The sequence below is a fragment of the Erithacus rubecula genome (assembly GCF_903797595.1).
Source record: "Erithacus rubecula genome assembly, chromosome: 5".
Taxonomy (NCBI): domain Eukaryota; kingdom Metazoa; phylum Chordata; class Aves; order Passeriformes; family Muscicapidae; genus Erithacus; species Erithacus rubecula.
In genome coordinates, this window is record NC_136687.1 from 13,501,120 (window position 1) to 13,518,947 (window position 17,828).

The 17,828-nt window shown below is 37.6% G+C and overlaps 1 protein-coding gene across 1 annotated transcript in view; it reads right to left on the bottom strand.

Annotated features, from left to right (window-relative positions):
* The window catches only part of FBXL5 (F-box and leucine rich repeat protein 5), a 33,039-nt gene that overhangs the window by 13,126 nt on the left and 2,085 nt on the right, over nt 1-17,828 (bottom strand). Inside the window, exons 2-8 of the mRNA XM_079307433.1 lie at nt 8,615-8,830; nt 6,779-6,874; nt 5,810-5,993; nt 3,435-3,617; nt 1,022-1,147; nt 521-669; nt 262-344 (exon numbers count right to left, since the gene is read on the bottom strand). Of these exons, the coding sequence (XP_079163559.1) occupies nt 262-344; nt 521-669; nt 1,022-1,147; nt 3,435-3,617; nt 5,810-5,993; nt 6,779-6,874; nt 8,615-8,830 (1,037 nt within the window). The remainder of the gene's footprint in view (nt 1-261; nt 345-520; nt 670-1,021; nt 1,148-3,434; nt 3,618-5,809; nt 5,994-6,778; nt 6,875-8,614; nt 8,831-17,828) is intronic.

A 17,828-nucleotide genomic window follows, 5' to 3' on the forward strand; every position in this document is an offset into this window, starting at 1 on the left:
CACATTGACAGGTAAAAAGTATCCAATAGTGAAGACAGAGAATTTTAAATGGCCACTATAAAGTTGCATGCTTCACTTAGCATTTCAGTGATTTGTTACTTTGGTTTAGTTCCTAGCCACAAGTCACATCAGAGTTACAAATTTGACTTCTCTTTCTTGGCAATGGACTAAGAAGTGTTTGAATGTTCCCCCCACTTCCCACTCAAAAAGCTAGATTATATATATATATATATTTTTTTTTTAAGATAACAATTATCTAACCTTTCAAATACAGAGTCTGAAATATCGGTTTGAGTAAGATCCAAATATTCCAAGTTGGGGCAAAGCTCCAAGATCTGTCTAACCTGAAAAAAGAATGGAAAATAATCAGTAAAAATACAAGCACTAAGGCTGCACACAGTGTCTAGAGACAACTCACAAATTAACATTCTTTTGTACTGCAACCCACTTACACTACCCAAGCACATCAGTTCAAGACTGCATAGTCACAATCATTAATTGCAAATTCCAAATTACACACCATTTTGCTGGACACTGCAGAACTGTAGGCCAATACCAGTGTCTTTACAGAGGAGCCTACAAGTGGGAGGACATGATGAATTAGGCCATGAAGTAAACGTTTTTCCATTTGTGCTATATTAATGGCAAGTGAATCTTCAGCTGCTTCTTCTGCAAAATAAACCCAGAGAGAAAGACTTAAAATCAGGACTTGGAGACACATTTACTATAGACTATGTACTACCCATGGCACCTGTTTCCACCAACTTGCTTTAGATATCAAAATACTATCTCACAGGGCATTTCATATGTTGTGTGTGTGTGTATATATATTTGTATATATACAGCTGTGATTTCACATGATTCCTCTTTCCTAGACAAATTAATTCCAGTCATTAAAATCAGATGCCTGCTTCCCTCCTACCAACCTCCATCTCCCCTTTTTTCCACTCAGCTTGTTTCTTATAGCTATGTCATCTTCAGGAAAAAAAAACAACACTTCACCAAAATAAATTTTACCTACCAGATTCATCTATGTCAGCATCTTCATCCCATTCCTGGAAAGCACGACTTTCATCTTTTCTATTTTTCACCCATTCCTCATCAGGTTCTGTCTCAGTATCTGCTGCAGGACCACTATACCAATCACCTACTCACCACCATCCCCCAAAAAGAAGGAAAAAAAAGTTAATAAAATTTTGTCACTGCAGGAGAAATCAGCACTGATAGATTTTCAGTATACTGTGACCTGATTTAAGAGACATAAATGAATTTTGAATTCATCTCAACTAAGACTGGACTAAACTTTAAAATAATTCTTTGCTTGATCTCTATCCTTAAGCTTCAAAAGATTCTTGGAACAGTTTCAGTACCATCCCAGAACTCACAGCATATTATGCCTGAGACATGCCTGCTATCTTTATTTGCTTAGTAGGGATCAAAATGATCACAAAAATAACAGAAACAATTATGGAATATTTGGACTGTTTAGGTGCTCAAGTCCCTTCTGGTAAATAAATTATTCATCAGCTTTTAGTGTAACACTTGAAGACTTCTCTCTTTTCCTCTGGAATATCACAAATATACAGTTAACCAGTCTGGTTTTCGTTCCTGCACATGACAATTCCAATTCACAAAAAACAATTTCCAAAAGTATCCTACTTAAAACAGCTACATAGTACTTATAACATATATATGACTCAAATCAATACACAATCACTTCTTAGAACATCTGGATGAACACCAAGATCAGCAACAGCTCTGCTGTTATAGCTGGTGGAGCACCCTTCCTCCTCAGGGTTACTGCACAGGAATTAGTTTACTTTTAGTTTGGATACATGGCAGTGCTGGGCTCAGGATAAGCAGCTCTGCTGCCTCCCCTGATGTAGACATGCTGAAAAACAAACTACCATATGTAACTGTCTCACAGGGAGGAACCCTACTCCTCCTGGAGCAAGAGCAACTCCTATTAAGTAGTATCTAAAAGAACAAGGCTTCTTCTATGAATAACACAATGACAGTGAAATCCTAATTAACTGTCAACCAAAGTGAAGTTTTGGTAACATTTGTCATCAACTTTTACTCATCTTCATATTACATAAGAAGCCTCAGAAGCCTTCTGTGTACTAGGAGGGGGAAAAAAGTTAAAAATTTAACTAAGCCTACATAAAACCACAATTCTTTTCCCCTCCCTGTGGCAGTAATCCCATCTGAGAAGCCTCCATCCAGTTTAGAGCACTTCTGCACAAACAACTCTAGTAGTACAAATAGTGCATCATGAGGCAGCTTCCTGTTGTGCCAAACCAGGTTTAAACCACTCATTTTAAGCAGTTGCCAATGATCTTTTTGTGTATGTGAGTGTAGCACTGAATTATCAAGACAACTATGCTATAAATGCAAATTTAAGAATTTTAACTTTGGAGCCTCTCTACTCAGTCTTTGGAAGATCAGGAATCAAACTATTGTTTTCAGGAAGATTTACCCAAACAAAAAAAACCAAAAAACAACAACCAAAAACAAAACAAAAAATCAGACCAAAAAGTTATTTAATTCCTCTCTGCCTTGTACAAATTTTGAAGCCATAAAGAAGTTTTTAGTTTTCATGTATCTCTAAAGTTAAGTTACATAAACACAGCTTTCTCTCTTGAAATCTTAAAGGCATACAAAAGACTTATTATACAGCATAGATTTTCTCCTTTTACTGAACTACACTGATATGGCAGCACTGTGAAGCCTGCAGTACTACACTCCACATAAATATGGACTCTGATGACTTGTAACTGTCTCATTGGAATGCAGAGTATTTTATCTATTTGAAGGCACTTTTGCAAAGGTCACACTTCTCAATAGGAAATTCTAATTAACAGAAGAGTTTGAGTAAAAATGTTTTAAAACATCCCTTACTGCAGTAGAAGTTACTGAAGTAATATACCTAAAGAATCAATACTAAAACTAAACATTCATTCAGTTTTCTTTGAAGCTTGACTAAATTGTGAGGAAACATTAGAACTCCACCTATTTTGAACTACCTTTCTGCAGTTATACATTTCATTTCTACGTAGTAACCTAAGAAAATAATTTTACTGATGTGTGTAACAACAGCATTTATAATTCCTAAGAACATCTTAGATTTTTAAATAATTCAGATGTTGTATTAGTGAACATATTAGCATTCATACAAGCAAAACAAAGTAAAACTAGGTAAACTGGATACAAAATGTACTTATGACTTTCAACCAAGACAATTTCTTAATTCTACAAGATGGAAGTATGTTTCAGGGATTTTTAACATTGACTCAAGCTGCAGGACACTACCCTTGTCAGAAAGGTACACGTCACATGCTCAGCTGTCAGGCTCAGCCTACACTACACTCTTCTCTACAGGCTCAAAAATTCTGATCATTGATGTGTTTTCAAAGGAGCTAAATGTAACTTACCTCTGGCCCAGCGAACAGGGTAAAGATGTTTCCACAGAGATCCAGTTTTAGCCAACTGTGACCATTCAGTGCTTACTTGACTACACTGACATAACTCTTGGGGGTTAAGGTAACTGAAAATGGTCACCATTACTTCAGGAGGGAGATTAGTAATATTTGTGGTGTGCCCTGTTACTTCCGTTTCTGAAATACAGAAAGTGCATGTTAAGTGAAGTCTCACAGCTTTAAGGATAGTAGTGGAACACACGTTTTGACTAGAACAATGAAAAAAATGTGTCTGAAAAAAATTTAACAACTGTTAAAGATAGGTATTGGTTTGACTTTAAAAAGCTTTCACTGTAACAACACCTTGAGCAACAGCAACAAAACAACTCAGTTTTCTGTTTACCACTTTCTCATCTGACTCATTCATTCAAAAAAAAAGTAAATGAATGCTACTCAACCACAGAAAGATGAAAGCCGTACCTGCTATAAAGGAAATGCTTTAAGAAAAATGCCTCCTGTTGCAGATGGTATCTGTACCTGGTCTGCCACATTCCCAGGAAACAGTACTAGCACGCAGAACCTACCAGCTGGGACCACTCTCGCTGGAAGCGCTCAGCCTCTTGACTGGGACACAGAAAAGTTCATGCTCAACTCTTTGCACCTGTCTTGAATTTTATTTCTAGCTTGAGCTGCTAGCATTGACAATTTTACTTTCTGAATGGTGATGAGCCATTCAAGCTGTAAAGTAATATTAAGTACTAGATGACAGACTACAATTTGACCACTGTAAATAATACTTCAATGGACAGCAGTAGGAACTATTTCCAACAGCTCTCCCTGATCGCCATACTGCAAAGAGAGCTGCAAACTATATAAAATAACAAATTCAGAGCTTTGGTTAGTCAGGCCTTTGGCTGTTTTAAGAGATTTTTTCATGTTTTGTTTCAGAACAATTTCCTTGAAAAAAATATTTCTAAAGGAGTTTTCAGGAGTCTTCAAAATAGCAGGCTTTACTTACTGACAGCAGAATTTTACTTCCAAAGTGCCTAGAACTTCTACAGAAAGAGAAGTATCAGATTGCTTTTTGCAAAGAAGCTTCAAAAGTGAGCATAATGTAAACTTTACCACTTAAAAATATGCAATTAAATACAGTTTCACTTGATGAATCAATGCATTTGTACAACTAGCATGTTGCTGCATGAATTACAGAGAATTTTGCAGGAAAATGCAGTTGAGCCTGCACAGGACTGCCAGCTATGTTACCTTCTTCCCTTTCTAAAAAATGAATGCAAGACAAATACTCTCCTCTTCAGAAGCCTAAAACATAACGATTGCAGAATTACTGCTGTCCCAAAACTGTTATTCCAGCTAGACTTAACAGCAAGTGATGCCACAAAGCTACGTCTGTCACATTGATCTGTAAAGACTCAATAGTATTTCACAGAATGGACCATGATCTTTTCTGAAGGCTTCACCTAGAGGGCAGAAAACGACCAGTTGAGTAGTTCAGAGAAGTAAAGTTTCATCAAAAAAATCTGATTACAAAGTAATTTGTCAAGTTTTTCTAATGAGAGCAGCACATCTTATCAAGATCACAAACTCAGTCCACCATGGCAGCTCACTCTACATATCAGTCACACCAGCATTACACCTTTTGTGGGGCATCAATTCTTTTTCTTTTAAAGTGAAAATTGTAAATACTGATAACTTAGGCTGATTCAGCAGTTACAAAACAAGCCTGAAATCTACTTTAGTAGTTATCCATTTACTCTAAGTTTCACCAGAAAAGGCAGTTAGAGAGAAATGCAAAATAAATATCCACTTTCAGAACATGCATTTCATCTGACCTATTCACATGCTGCAGAGATTCATTTGCTTGCACTACTCCACACTCACAGGTCCTTTCTCATTCCTGAGAGGCCCAGGAAAGTTAGGTAGTGGAGCTGGGAACGTGAATGTTTTTAATTTGAAATACTGTCATTTGGATAACTATTCTGTGTTATTAAAATACCAACACAAAAAGCTCACAAAGCTGTCCTAAAAAAAACAAGAGTGAAATGCAGAGTCTGCAAACAGAAAATATAATTTCAACAGAGGCATGAAATTAGAAGTTAATTACATTTTCTATCTGTTAATTGTATCAAATATTAACATTGGAGGGAAGGGAGCAGAAGAATGTTGAGAACAGGTACACAGAAGTACTGTCTACATTACAACCTGCCAAGATGCCCATATCAAACAATAAAGTTTCTGAAATTTCAAAACTGGTTTGCAGATATGCCTATTTTATAAGAACTACTCTGTTTGACTACATAACTTTAGGTACATCACTGGTGTGGCTTTTTAGATAAAAACTGCAGTTTGAAAGTTACTTTAATTAGATACTTCACCTTCATCTGCCTTCTCATCCACAGAATACTTAAAGACCTTCTGAAGCTCTTCTGCTTGATTCCACTTACTGAGACCTCTGAATTCTGCAGCCTCTTTCTGTGAGCAGTGCTGTGCAATTACTTTCTTCTTAATATCTTTCAGCTCTTCATAAGTAAAGTATTCCATCAACATTGGCTGAAAAACCTAACACAAAGGAAAAGGGGAAAAAAAAATCTGGTGCTGACAGAAATAGTCAATAATGCTACACAAGCCTACCAACACAGAATTTCCTATTTCAAATTCTCTCAAAGTAAAACATGTTATACATTAAGTGAACCAAAGGATAGGACCACAGAAGTTTTAAATTCCAATCCTCTGCTTTCTAACAGAATACTGCACAGTACCAGGCAAGCTGTTTTAATGGTTTTCCCCACCACAGCAGGGAAGGGATTAAAGCTGCTTAACCTATATTATTTATCAAGGTACTCACATGGAAAGCAAAATAGCAAGGAAGAAAAACATGAGAAAAGACTTCTCGTGGACAGACTTCAGAAGATGCTTCCCAGTTTTTGGATACCCATAAATCATCAGACTGGCAATACTAGTCTATGTTTTAAATATAGGTCAGAAGCTGTTTGGGAGTGTCAGTTTCAGTCATGAAGCATTGGTTTACAGGACCTCTCTTTTCTCATTTAAGTTTTGCTACATATCCATTTTAGCTATTTGCTGCAAACAAATTCCAGATCCAATGGATTTCTGTTATGAATTTATTCAAGAATTAGAATTTCATCATAAACTTCCCATAACTTTCCTGTATAACTTTCCAGTCAGAGAACTGAACAATGACACCACACTCCTGAATGCAAATTAGCATAGCAATAAAAACAGAGAACTGAAAAAACAATGAACCTCTAAGCCATTTGTCCCTATTCAGTTATTACAAACCCCAAGGAAGATCTCCACCACATTTGAAGAAAATCTTTACCCACCTCCTCTTCCTCTTTCATATGAGGAAGGAAATCCCTGGTAAAGGCTTCCAATCTCTCCTTCAGCTGTTTCGCATAGTTTAGCTGCTCATATTCATTCTGAGAAGAAAGCACAGACTTAATGATTACCCAATCTCATCCAGTCATCCAAGAATTGGACTGCCCAATAAAGTAGTGGTTCAAAGGAAAGCCCATTATTCCCTTCCCATACATGCAGCAGGTTTGCTCTATTTCATGGTAAGAACATGTTTACTTAGCAATGCTGACACTCTGCACTGGCCTGTCAGCAGGCAGAGCAAAGAATTCCCTTCCTGCCTGAGTCCAATTTGTTTTCTTAGCATATATGAATTCATTTGTCTAATTCCATTTTCACTTTGGAGCAAAGACTGAAATTTGCCAGTCTAAAATCTCACACAAAGTTCAAAGTAATAGCAGACTAATTTAGGTATTTGCACAGTTTGTATATAAAGTGTTTAAGGATACAACAGTTCTACCTCATCTTTTAACTAAATATATTTTACCTTACTCTAAAATTCTAACTTCCAAATTATAATCAGAATTTACAGTCAGACATGCTGGACAGATTTTTACTTTGGAAATCAAAAGAACACTTAAATAAAGATGTAACTGACTTTTAAATGTTCGAGTTAGTCCAACCTCATGTATCAAATTTGTTAGCTTATTCTCTGAGTCACTAAAAAGAAGTTGGTTCTGAAATCTGCCCAGTAATTGCAACATACTGAAGTTCCTCCTAACTCTTACTGTAAATGTTGTTTTTCTATTCAAGCGTCTACAACATCAAGAAATCCTGACTATTGCAGAGACAAGCTTAAGCCACCTGTTAAAATTAAACTAACCACTCCCTAAAAATAGTTAAACCTTAACTAAAATTAATGCATCGAAAGAGAATTAAAGAAATCTGGTTTTACACACTTAAGAAATCAAGTAACAGAACAACACTAGCATCCTACCAAAGAAGGTGTAAGGCAAAGCCAGGTGTTAAATTTCCCTCTTTCCTTCATTTCCTGATTTGTCAATGGACACAAGACAAAATTTATGGTTTATTATGCATATGGAAAAAATTATTTGCAGGGTTCCCAGTTCAAAACAAGGTTTAGATGGTAAAACAGAACCAATCAACAACATATTTAGTATTTTTGTTATTGAAAGTCTGGGCCACACATAATAGAAACGTAATATGGGTTGTCAAATGACTACTGGAGACTATAGTTCATAGGGGGCAGGAAGAGGGAGTTGAGTTGGGTACCCCAAGAGAAAGACATGGAAGAATTCAGGAAGAATTCTATTGAAGAAGAACATAGAGCTAAGTCACTGTCAAAAAAGCCAGCTGGAGAAATAATATTTAGAGTTCTTTGATAACTAGATCATTAGTAGGACTGCTGAGCTACAGATTACCAGAAGGAGTATATGACTCACAGAATAAAACAATACTGCTTTTTTTTGTAAGTCTGGAAATCATCTCTATTTGTGACAACAGTACAATGCTGGGCATCACCAAAAAATGATCCTCAAGGTTTCCTAACAAATTAATAAATCCCTATTATTTCTATAGCTAGAAACTTCTGACCAGTTAACAAAACAGTCTTCACATTTGAAACTTCCACGCCATCTCTCCAAAACACTTCAAATTATACAGTGAAGACTGTCTATCACAAAACACATTTCTGAAAATGATTTTCACTAGAAAGTATCAAGAAACCATAGAAGTTTCTTCTTTCTCCTTAGTTTATTCATATAGAATATGAAGAAGAATCAAGGCAAACTAATATGCAATCACAGTGTGTTTTCCTCAGGTCACAGGTCTCTCAGTCTACTTACCTTTACATTCTTTAGCCCTTTCTCAAAAAGGCTGAGCATCTCTGAGAGCTTGTTGTCCGAGTGCACATTGTACACTGTCCGGCTACGCTGCTGAAGCAAACCAATGATACACTCATTTTCAATCTGCTCGTGCATTTTGAATTCCTTGAATGTGGCATAAAGAGATTGTAGCAGAGCCCGAAAATCATTGTTGTTGGAGAAGTTGGTCTTGGAAAGCTAAGAGAAAGAAAATGAAAATCATGTCAAGCTCAAATTAAATCCTTAGAATAGATATTAACTCCAAGGGATTCATTGCTCCCCTTATTTACAAAAGGTAAACACCTTCTGTTTTTAACACAAAATGAAGCCAGTAAAATCAAAGTTGTACTTAAGCAACATAAACCAAATCTTGTGAAACACTGAAGCAAACAAATGTAGAAGGATTTCCTGGCAAAAGTCAATGCAATCTTCCCAGCCCAGCAGATTTCCAACAGTCTTAGGTCCTTTCCCAATCCACACTTTTGTCCATACCAAAAGGTCATGAACATAGGCCCTTAAGCCCATCCTTAGGGATGTATTATCCACAAGGAATATTGAGTCCCACCAGTGAATACACACTACATTAGCTGCTGGAGAAGGTTTCCAATCAAGCAAAACCCAACAAATCAAGACAGATTAAATTTCTAGGTAACACAGTAGTGCCGTTTTCACATGTGTATGGTCATCATTGGCAACAATATACTTTAAAACTGCATTTTCCTTCAGCAAACATAGAAAACCAGGGTATTTTCCATTCTTATGCTTTATTCCATGTGCATTTTCAAGAATCATAGTCTGCAGCAGTATACAAGACCAAGCATCCTAAAAGAAGAATTCAATTCAGAAAACAAGTTACCACAATATAAAGAAGAGGCTTAGCTACAAAGACTCTGGAATCTATGGGTTTCACAAGAAATGGGAATCTGAGACATACATATTCATACAGAATACTTACATTAAAAACAACTACAAATTGAGACATGCAAAATGATTTTTTTTTAAAAACCCCCAATGTACTTGCTCATTGTGACATTGCATTGCCACTTCCTGGCAGTTACCAGCAAAATGCAACTGAAACATGCTGGACACCTGCCAAATGCTTATGCAACTCCAAGTCAGCTGTGCATACTGTACATTACATGCTGCACATATGAGCAAAATTACTCTCATTATGGAAAGACAAAGTTACTTGTCTTGTTACAGAAGAGAGAGGAAACACAGCGAGGTTTAAGATGGTTTTTGGTTGGTTTTTTTCCCAATACACTTTAGACCAACTCCTGACAGAAGTCAGAAAAAATTGTTGTCTGTAACACACTGTTAGGATTTGAAGCATATGTTGTTACATATCCCCACTGGGGAAAGATCTTGGCTTCCAAAGCCATTTCAATCCCACACTATGCCCAGAGAATGCAGCACTAGAAGCAGTGGTACTACACAAAACTGAGGGATTGACTTCCCACACTGAAAAGCAGAAGCCTGAGCAAGCACAGGCGATGGGCACAGAAGCAACTCCTCAGGACAGCCTCACCTCCTGGCACCCGTGTGAGTCACATCTCAACAACCAGCTGTGCTTTCTCAAGTGGCATTTCCTTTGATCAAGGACAGTGCTGATACAGCTCATGCTACCCATAAGAATCTACAAAGTGACTGGAGGCAGTCCCCAAAGACCCTTTTCCCTGCAAGAAACCCACGTTCCCAAATGCTTAATATTTTGATTGACTTAAGAAATGTAAACAAGTGGGTAACAGGAAGGTTACACAAATCTACTGTATTCTGCTGCTGACTTTAAAAACAAATCATGAAATTGGCTCTGATAAAAAACTAACATTATCTTGACTCAAAGCCTTTACAAGACTCAAAATTAAGCAATTGTATATTCACTTCTGATACTGAGGCCTTCAGCAGATATCTAACAGATTAGGACCTATGGAGAGGATACTGAAGTTTTTCAACTCTACTCGAATCAGAAATCACTGTATTAAAAAGATCAGCCAAAGCTGAGAACAACTGGCTTTTCAGAGGACAGGTAGCCTAGCAACAAAGTCACTCAGTCAGACCTGTAATTTCATTACCAGGATTGATTGAAGTCTACTGATGGGGGACCAAGACTATTAACAGACAGAAGCTACTCAATTCTGAGGTCCACTCGTCACCAGCTCTAACAAGGAAAACTAGTGCAGGAGTTCAGTAGTGCAAGAAGAAAAAAACACACACCCCCAAATTCAAAGAGAGAACAGCAAATAGAGGAAATAGACTGGATTATGGATTTTTGTTGACTCATCAAAAACAAAGCACACAGTGCACATGAGAACCCTGAACACACTTAAAATACACTGCACCAAACCACAGCCACCAGTGTTCAAGAAACTTGGGAGCTTTCTAGGCTTCTCAAGACATTACATTTAAACACCTGTGCATTACAGTACAACTGGGCTTGTGTTGGGAATGCAAACTCTAATTCAGGAGCAGTACCACAAGAGCAAGTTTTAGTGGCTCCTGAAATTTAAGAATTATTCATAATCCAAACAGCCTGAGCAACTGTCCAAATAATAGTCAGTCCTTTGTATCACAAAGTCTGCTGAAAACACTTCAGAGACTTATGGCTGATGCAGGCATTGTCTACAAGTAGCCAGGAGCTTTTCAATTCAGTACTAACTTTAGTTATTAAACCTTTATTAAAATAAAATAAATGATGCAATTAAAGCATAGCCATACTTGAAAAATCTTTGTAGCTCAGACAAGTATATACCAGTTTCAGGTGAGTGTCCAACTTACTGGACTATAACAGAGCCATTAACAATTACTGACTTGTAGCAAACATACATCTTTCCTTACTGAAACACACTGTTTAATTTTTGTGCTTTAAGAATAAGATACCAATACTGGTAATATTAACAGCAATTGCTCTTTAGACTTTAGACACATGCTTCACGCTCACAAAACTCAACTGAAATAACTCTACACTCAACTCTTGCATGTCCCTCATGGCTTTAGTGCTTTCATGAAAAAAAATGAAACTTCCTGTCTGATGAAGACAGTGACATTTCTATCCACAATGCTGTGAATAAATAAGGAAGCTCAAAACTGCTAAATAAATCACCAAACAAAACACAGTATTTAACTTGGTTTCTGGAAGTGTTTTATGCATGTGCCAATATGGAAACATGCCTTCTTAGAAGGAGGAAATTAATTTTCCAGTAATGTTAGTTTACAGTGAGTAAACTGAAACAGTTTTTTCCTACTAAATATGCCAAAAATATATTTAAGGAGTGAAAAATGTTTGCCTCTTCCTTCCAAGCATACTATGAACCAACGAGGAGAAAGCAGCAAAGAAGAATAAAGAAAAAGTTCACTGCTCTTATCGAAGTAGCACAGCCGTAAGTGAAGTTATAAGAAAAAAGATATCAGGATAAAAGCAGGAAAGTTTTTCATCCACAAGGTGGCTGAGAACTGAAACAGGCTCCACAAGGAAGTGGTCACAACACCAAACCTGACAGAGTTTGGACAATGCTGTCAGGTACATGGTGTGACTTTTGGGGCTGGGATTCTTGCACGAGGCCACGAACTGGACTAGATAATCCTGATGGGTCTCTTCCAACTCAGAATATTTCATGATCCTATTCTATGATTCTTTGAAAAAAAAAAAAACAAATTATTTTTAGAACAGAACAGCACCAGGGGAAAAAAGGAGCAGGCATTACTAGGCAGCTGTACCTTTTCACTTTTAACATTTTTAGGTATTAGAACTCCACATATGCAGTAGCACTAAAATTGAAAGGACAAACCTGGACTCTGCAGAGCTATTTATCGTAATTTCAGGCATAAGAAAATGGAGGAACAAAAACCATAACATGGTGTGCCTGTGTCAACAGCAAGAGCATGCTGTTTCATGTTACACATAACCTGCTGGAAATGAGGGTGTGGGTATGGAGGAGGAAACACAGCAGAGGAGCAACCCTGCCTCTAAGTGTACATTCCTGCTGCTTCCCTGGAATATGTGCTAGCAATCATGCAGCTACAAGATGAAGCCATCTGATATACTAATCCAGGGAGGAGCTCTGCCTTTTACTGGGCTCCTTTTTCACCTGGTTGGAGCACTAGTAACAGCCAGTTATAAGCCATGTCTTACTTGGGAACTCCCAAGAAGTTCAGTTGATATTGTCCCCAGGGAAGAACTCGGGTGGTGAGGTAGCCTAGCTAAGAGAATGACTGTCCTCAGTGTCACCTCTCCTTGGCTTACTCTCTATGTAAAGGTATATGAGGTGAACAGTAAAATAAATAGCTAAACTGCTTCACACTCCCACCTGTTTATGTGTATGAAGCCTTAAATCAGGGGGGAAAATCAGTTTTGGCAATGTGTCAACCCAAAATAATCAATCAGTTAAGCAGGAAGGACAGGATGTGGCAGAACTCAACAAGAAATCCAAAGCTTTCAAATGCCCTTCTTTCTGTTGTTGTCTTCTCAATGCAACCCTGTCCTCTGTGTAATCTTCTAGTTGTTTTGCAGCATCACTAAAGCCTTGAAATAGCTTTTGAAAAAACCCAACTAATCAAACAAAAAAAAAAGCCAAAACCAACAAACAAAAAATTCCACAAACCAAAACCAACCAACAAAGAGTATACAAGATTCAGACACACAAAATTACAAAATTATTTTGTTTTCAAAGAACACTGGCAACAGGGAAGGTAAAACCTCATATTCTATTCTCAACAGCTAAGATCAAGCTGATAAATGCCAAGCATAAGGGAACAGTGAAAAACTCTTATATTTCCATTTTTATTGGTGTCTTCCATATCACTGTCTTGTACTACAACCACAGTCAGTTTTGTCTAATGAACACCTATAGATCAGGTTTTGAATCATGAAGAGCATTTCACAATGAGACATGAATAACAACATGGGAATAACTCAACCAAGATTTTCAGTGATGCAATTTCTACAAGCATCAGATCCCCTTGGGGTTTACAGTAGAAAGCATAGCTCAAAATTAGCTAAGCCTCCTTCACCATGTGATTTCCACAGACAGAAGCTTACTGTAGAGAAGAACAAAAAATAATAAAAAAAAAATTTAAACCAATTAAAAAGCTACAAAATATATGAGCTAAAAGACCCTTGAATGAAACCATGATGAATGTTCAGAACTGTGCTGTTATTTATCTATCTGTATTCTACATGCCATGGAAGGTTTCTTTCCTGACTTATACACTCAAGGATACAGGTTCCTACTAAAACCTGGTCGTCTGGCCTTCTATGAGGTCACATCTGCAGTCCCAGGAATGAAACCTCCCACTGCAGTAACTCACAAAACACAAAATCACAGCAAAAATGTCTTTGCACCTCTGAATCAGTCTTACTACTAGTACCTAACACAAATGTGAGCACTGGAAAAATTCACCTCTCCAGCTTAATCCATCTTGGGCATTAACTGCAAAAGCAAAAAGTTAAGTCTCAAGAATTACAACTTGCAGTATTTTATCAGTTAAAGCACATTCTAGGATAGCTGCACAAAAGCAGTACTAAACTGATGCACACTAATTACAGTTCCTAGACTTTTATAAGGCATCAGTTTCTTTCTTTTTTATTTTTCTGTAACACAGAGCATGAGAGAATAAATTGATGCTTAAAGCAGAGGACAAAGGTGGGTTGTTACTGCTCTCCAGAACAGACTGGGAAAGCAGATGAAAAATCACAGCAGTATGTAAAAGGTGAACGGAAAACTTTTTTTTAATACAATGCAAGGGCAAAAATAGTTAATAAGTAATTACTTGGGAGAAAAAAATGCTACCGTGTCAGGCAGGCAGAAAAAAGATATAAAAGTATCTGGTAAGTAAGCAAAAAAACCAAACAGGTGTTTTGATAGACAAAAGTAAAGAAATTATGAGAAAGTGGCAACAAGTGCCAGAATTGTCCTGAAAAAACAGTGAAATTACTATGCATCCCTGAAAAACCTCAATAAAACCCCAAACACATTTTATCTCTCTTGTTCCTCATTTCAGACTTCCTGCGGTACTCAAAACACATTTATTTTAAAATGTAGATATTTAAAACACATTGTCACTTCCAGATTAATTTTCAAAATATTCATCCTCAAAAAAAACAAACAAAAAAAAAATTCCAATGCCGCAATTTCCCAGAAGGTATGGTATAGTTACTGAACTATTCAGGATCCTGAAGCTAATGTGAAAAGAGAACTGGTACAGCCCCTGATGAAACAGACAACAAATTGCTCACCTATCTCTGGATGCTAATGAGGAGATTTAATTTCCTTCTATCAATGAAGGAGTTTCCTTCTACCTTTTGCCTCCAGTGAAAGCACAGCCCACCTAAGTCTGCAGACTTACTAGGACTAAACATTTCAAGTAACTCATCCCAAACATAGGTGAAAGCAAATGCTCAGAACATTAAATGGGAATAACCAAAAACTATGAATTTCTAAATCAACACACACCTATTTGAAGCAACACTGGAAAATGAATGGCAGTGTACTGAAATACTGAAAAGGGATTTCAAAGGAAAACAAAAGCTTTACCAACATTTTTTAACTAGAAACACATATACACTTATCTTCTTGGAATAGGCATTTTCTTGTTCTCAAGGGCACCAAGGGAAAAACATTTCACTTTGAAAAAGTAAGTCCTAAGTTAATAATTGGTCCAGTTTTTCAGAGTTCAGTCCCCCTGGCTGCCATGACCTTAATGTGGTCATATAATGCCCTGTCCAATGCTTTACAATGCCAAAACAACTTTAGAGTATTTTTCACTCCTAAATGGTTTATCATACTACAGATAACACAAAAATACCACAGATTTAACTTATGAAAACAATTAATTCTCTTCAGCAGAAGCCAAAGATAACTGCAGAACAGCATTTAGACTTCAAATTAGGAAGACAGAGAACACAGATTATATGAGAAGAAAAGAAATACTTTAAGTCATCTATTTAACATGAAAGGCAGATGACAACAGGAAAAACTTATTGTCTTCTTTGCTCAAGTCTACATGAAAAAAAAAATTAGAAAAAATATTTATGGCAATTAATTTTTAGCAAAGAGTCAGAAGTGTAGTCTAGAAAAGAAAAATATTAGTTAAATATTTATGCAAGTTCAATGCATTCAAGTCACCAGAATATTACAAAATTGATCCAAATTTCCAGGAAGAACTAGCCAAAGCAGTTACTGAACCATGAGAAATAACTGCAGAGATCTTTTGTAGAAAGATGAGATCACAGGAGATTGAAGTCAGGCAAACAAAAGGACCTTAGATGTTTTTTTCCTCAAACACCCTAAGGTTTCACAATAAAGCTGAGCTATTAAAGCTCAGTTCCCTCCTGCCACAGCTCATCCTGTTTCCCTCCCATACTGACAACCTGGTTCTGGAGCTTGTTTGACCTCTTAGTGAGCCAGTTTTACTGAATCACCTTTCGCTTCAGTTCCCTCGATGAACGAGCTGCTCATCAAGGGGCCAGACAAGCACAAAGGATATCATCAGCAATTAACCCTTCCAGCAGCAGCCAGTTATTACATCCACTCAGTCACAGTATGAAGTCTCACACTAGTTTTGAGAGGCAAACAGAAAGACATGAGAACAAGCAATCAAACACTGATATCTTCATTATGGCATTTAAGAGTGCAACCATCTTTCCTATTGCTAAAGCACCCTAAACTTGCTGGGCAATTCTGTAACAAAGATTTGAAAACATGCTTTGGCTGCAGCAACTCCACAGGCGAGCAGGAAGTTTGAAATCCCATACTGGATGACCAGGTGTTTTGTTTCTGGGAAAGGCCTAGCCAAAATTTAATTGCAGTCTGTACATAGACCAGAGTCTGCGACTTGAGTAGTCCCAATCTTGAAGCTATAAGAAGTAACAATTGGCCAGAACAGATTTGTTTAGAAAAAAGAATATGACTTCCTTTTGATAAGATAACCAACTATTTAAAAGACAAATGATACATGTTACAGATCATGATCTCTCTAAGGTTTTTGGTATTGTTTTGCCTCACAGACAAAAGTCTGCAGGAAGTCACAGGGTAGCTCAAGCACTTGCTTGTGGTCTCCAGCCCAAGACACAAGTTTCCAGCCGAAGCAAAATGGGATTTTCATTATCAGCTGAAATCTGTATTGCTTGGTTCATGACAGATACGATACTTTCAGCTAGGAAAGCTGGTGTTACACAAGTGGCACACGAGTGCAGAAAACACAAGACCATACTGCGACAACAGAAACTGCCTCACTGGACATCAGCATGCTGACTTGGATGAGTGCATACTGCTTCATACAGGATAGGAGTCTAATAAAAAAACCAAAGGGAATTTGAGCATCAGTCCTCAGAGAAGCATGGGATTAGAGAAGCACAAAGCAAGTACGCTGCTGTTAAAAAAAGAACTGCAGAACAACAAATCTGCTCTACTCGACACCAGCGTCGTCCCGTTCTGCACAAGATTTCAGGAAAACACAGACATAATTAGGCTGGGCTTTCACAGTAGCTTCAGTCAATCTAGCTGCTGGCTGTCACAGTCCCACTCTCTGCCTCCCACCGGCTTCAGTGCCGATCTGACCGGTGCTTGCTGGCAGCACTACATCAACGGAAAACCTACTCTGCTTCAGAAAAAAAACCTGTTTGCTGCCAGTTTGGAGCCTTTGTGAGTCACCTCGAGCACTGATGGGAGCCAGAGAGGCAGGCAGTCATAACAGCAGCAGTCAGATAGCTTAAACTGTTAGGGAATGGCGCTTAGCTCTGACAAAAGCAACAAGTACACTGAGGCACAGCAAGCGTGACCCATGTGATGAAGGAGAATGAATCCGTTTGCTAAAGCCACATAACTAAGATGGAGGACACGGCCACAAGTGCAAATCAGCACAAGACCTTTCTGAAAATGAAGAATGGTTCACTAGAGATGGGAAAACAGAATCTGCTCTATTTGCAGCAAAGATGACGTCAGGCACTAGGACAAGCATTTCAGTTATAAAGACTGCCTGCTGTAGCACTCCTCTACCTACAGGGGGGACACCCTCAGGGCACCTAACGAATTTTCTTATCACAGGAGATAGATTTGATAACAGTGTGGATGGATTTCCTTATTAAACATAATTCTCATTACTCATATTATCCAAGTCCAGGGCAGAGTATCCAATGCAGGTAAAAATGCCATTTTAAGAATGCAGCAAAGGTACAGTGAGAACTTTGCTAGCAACAGCT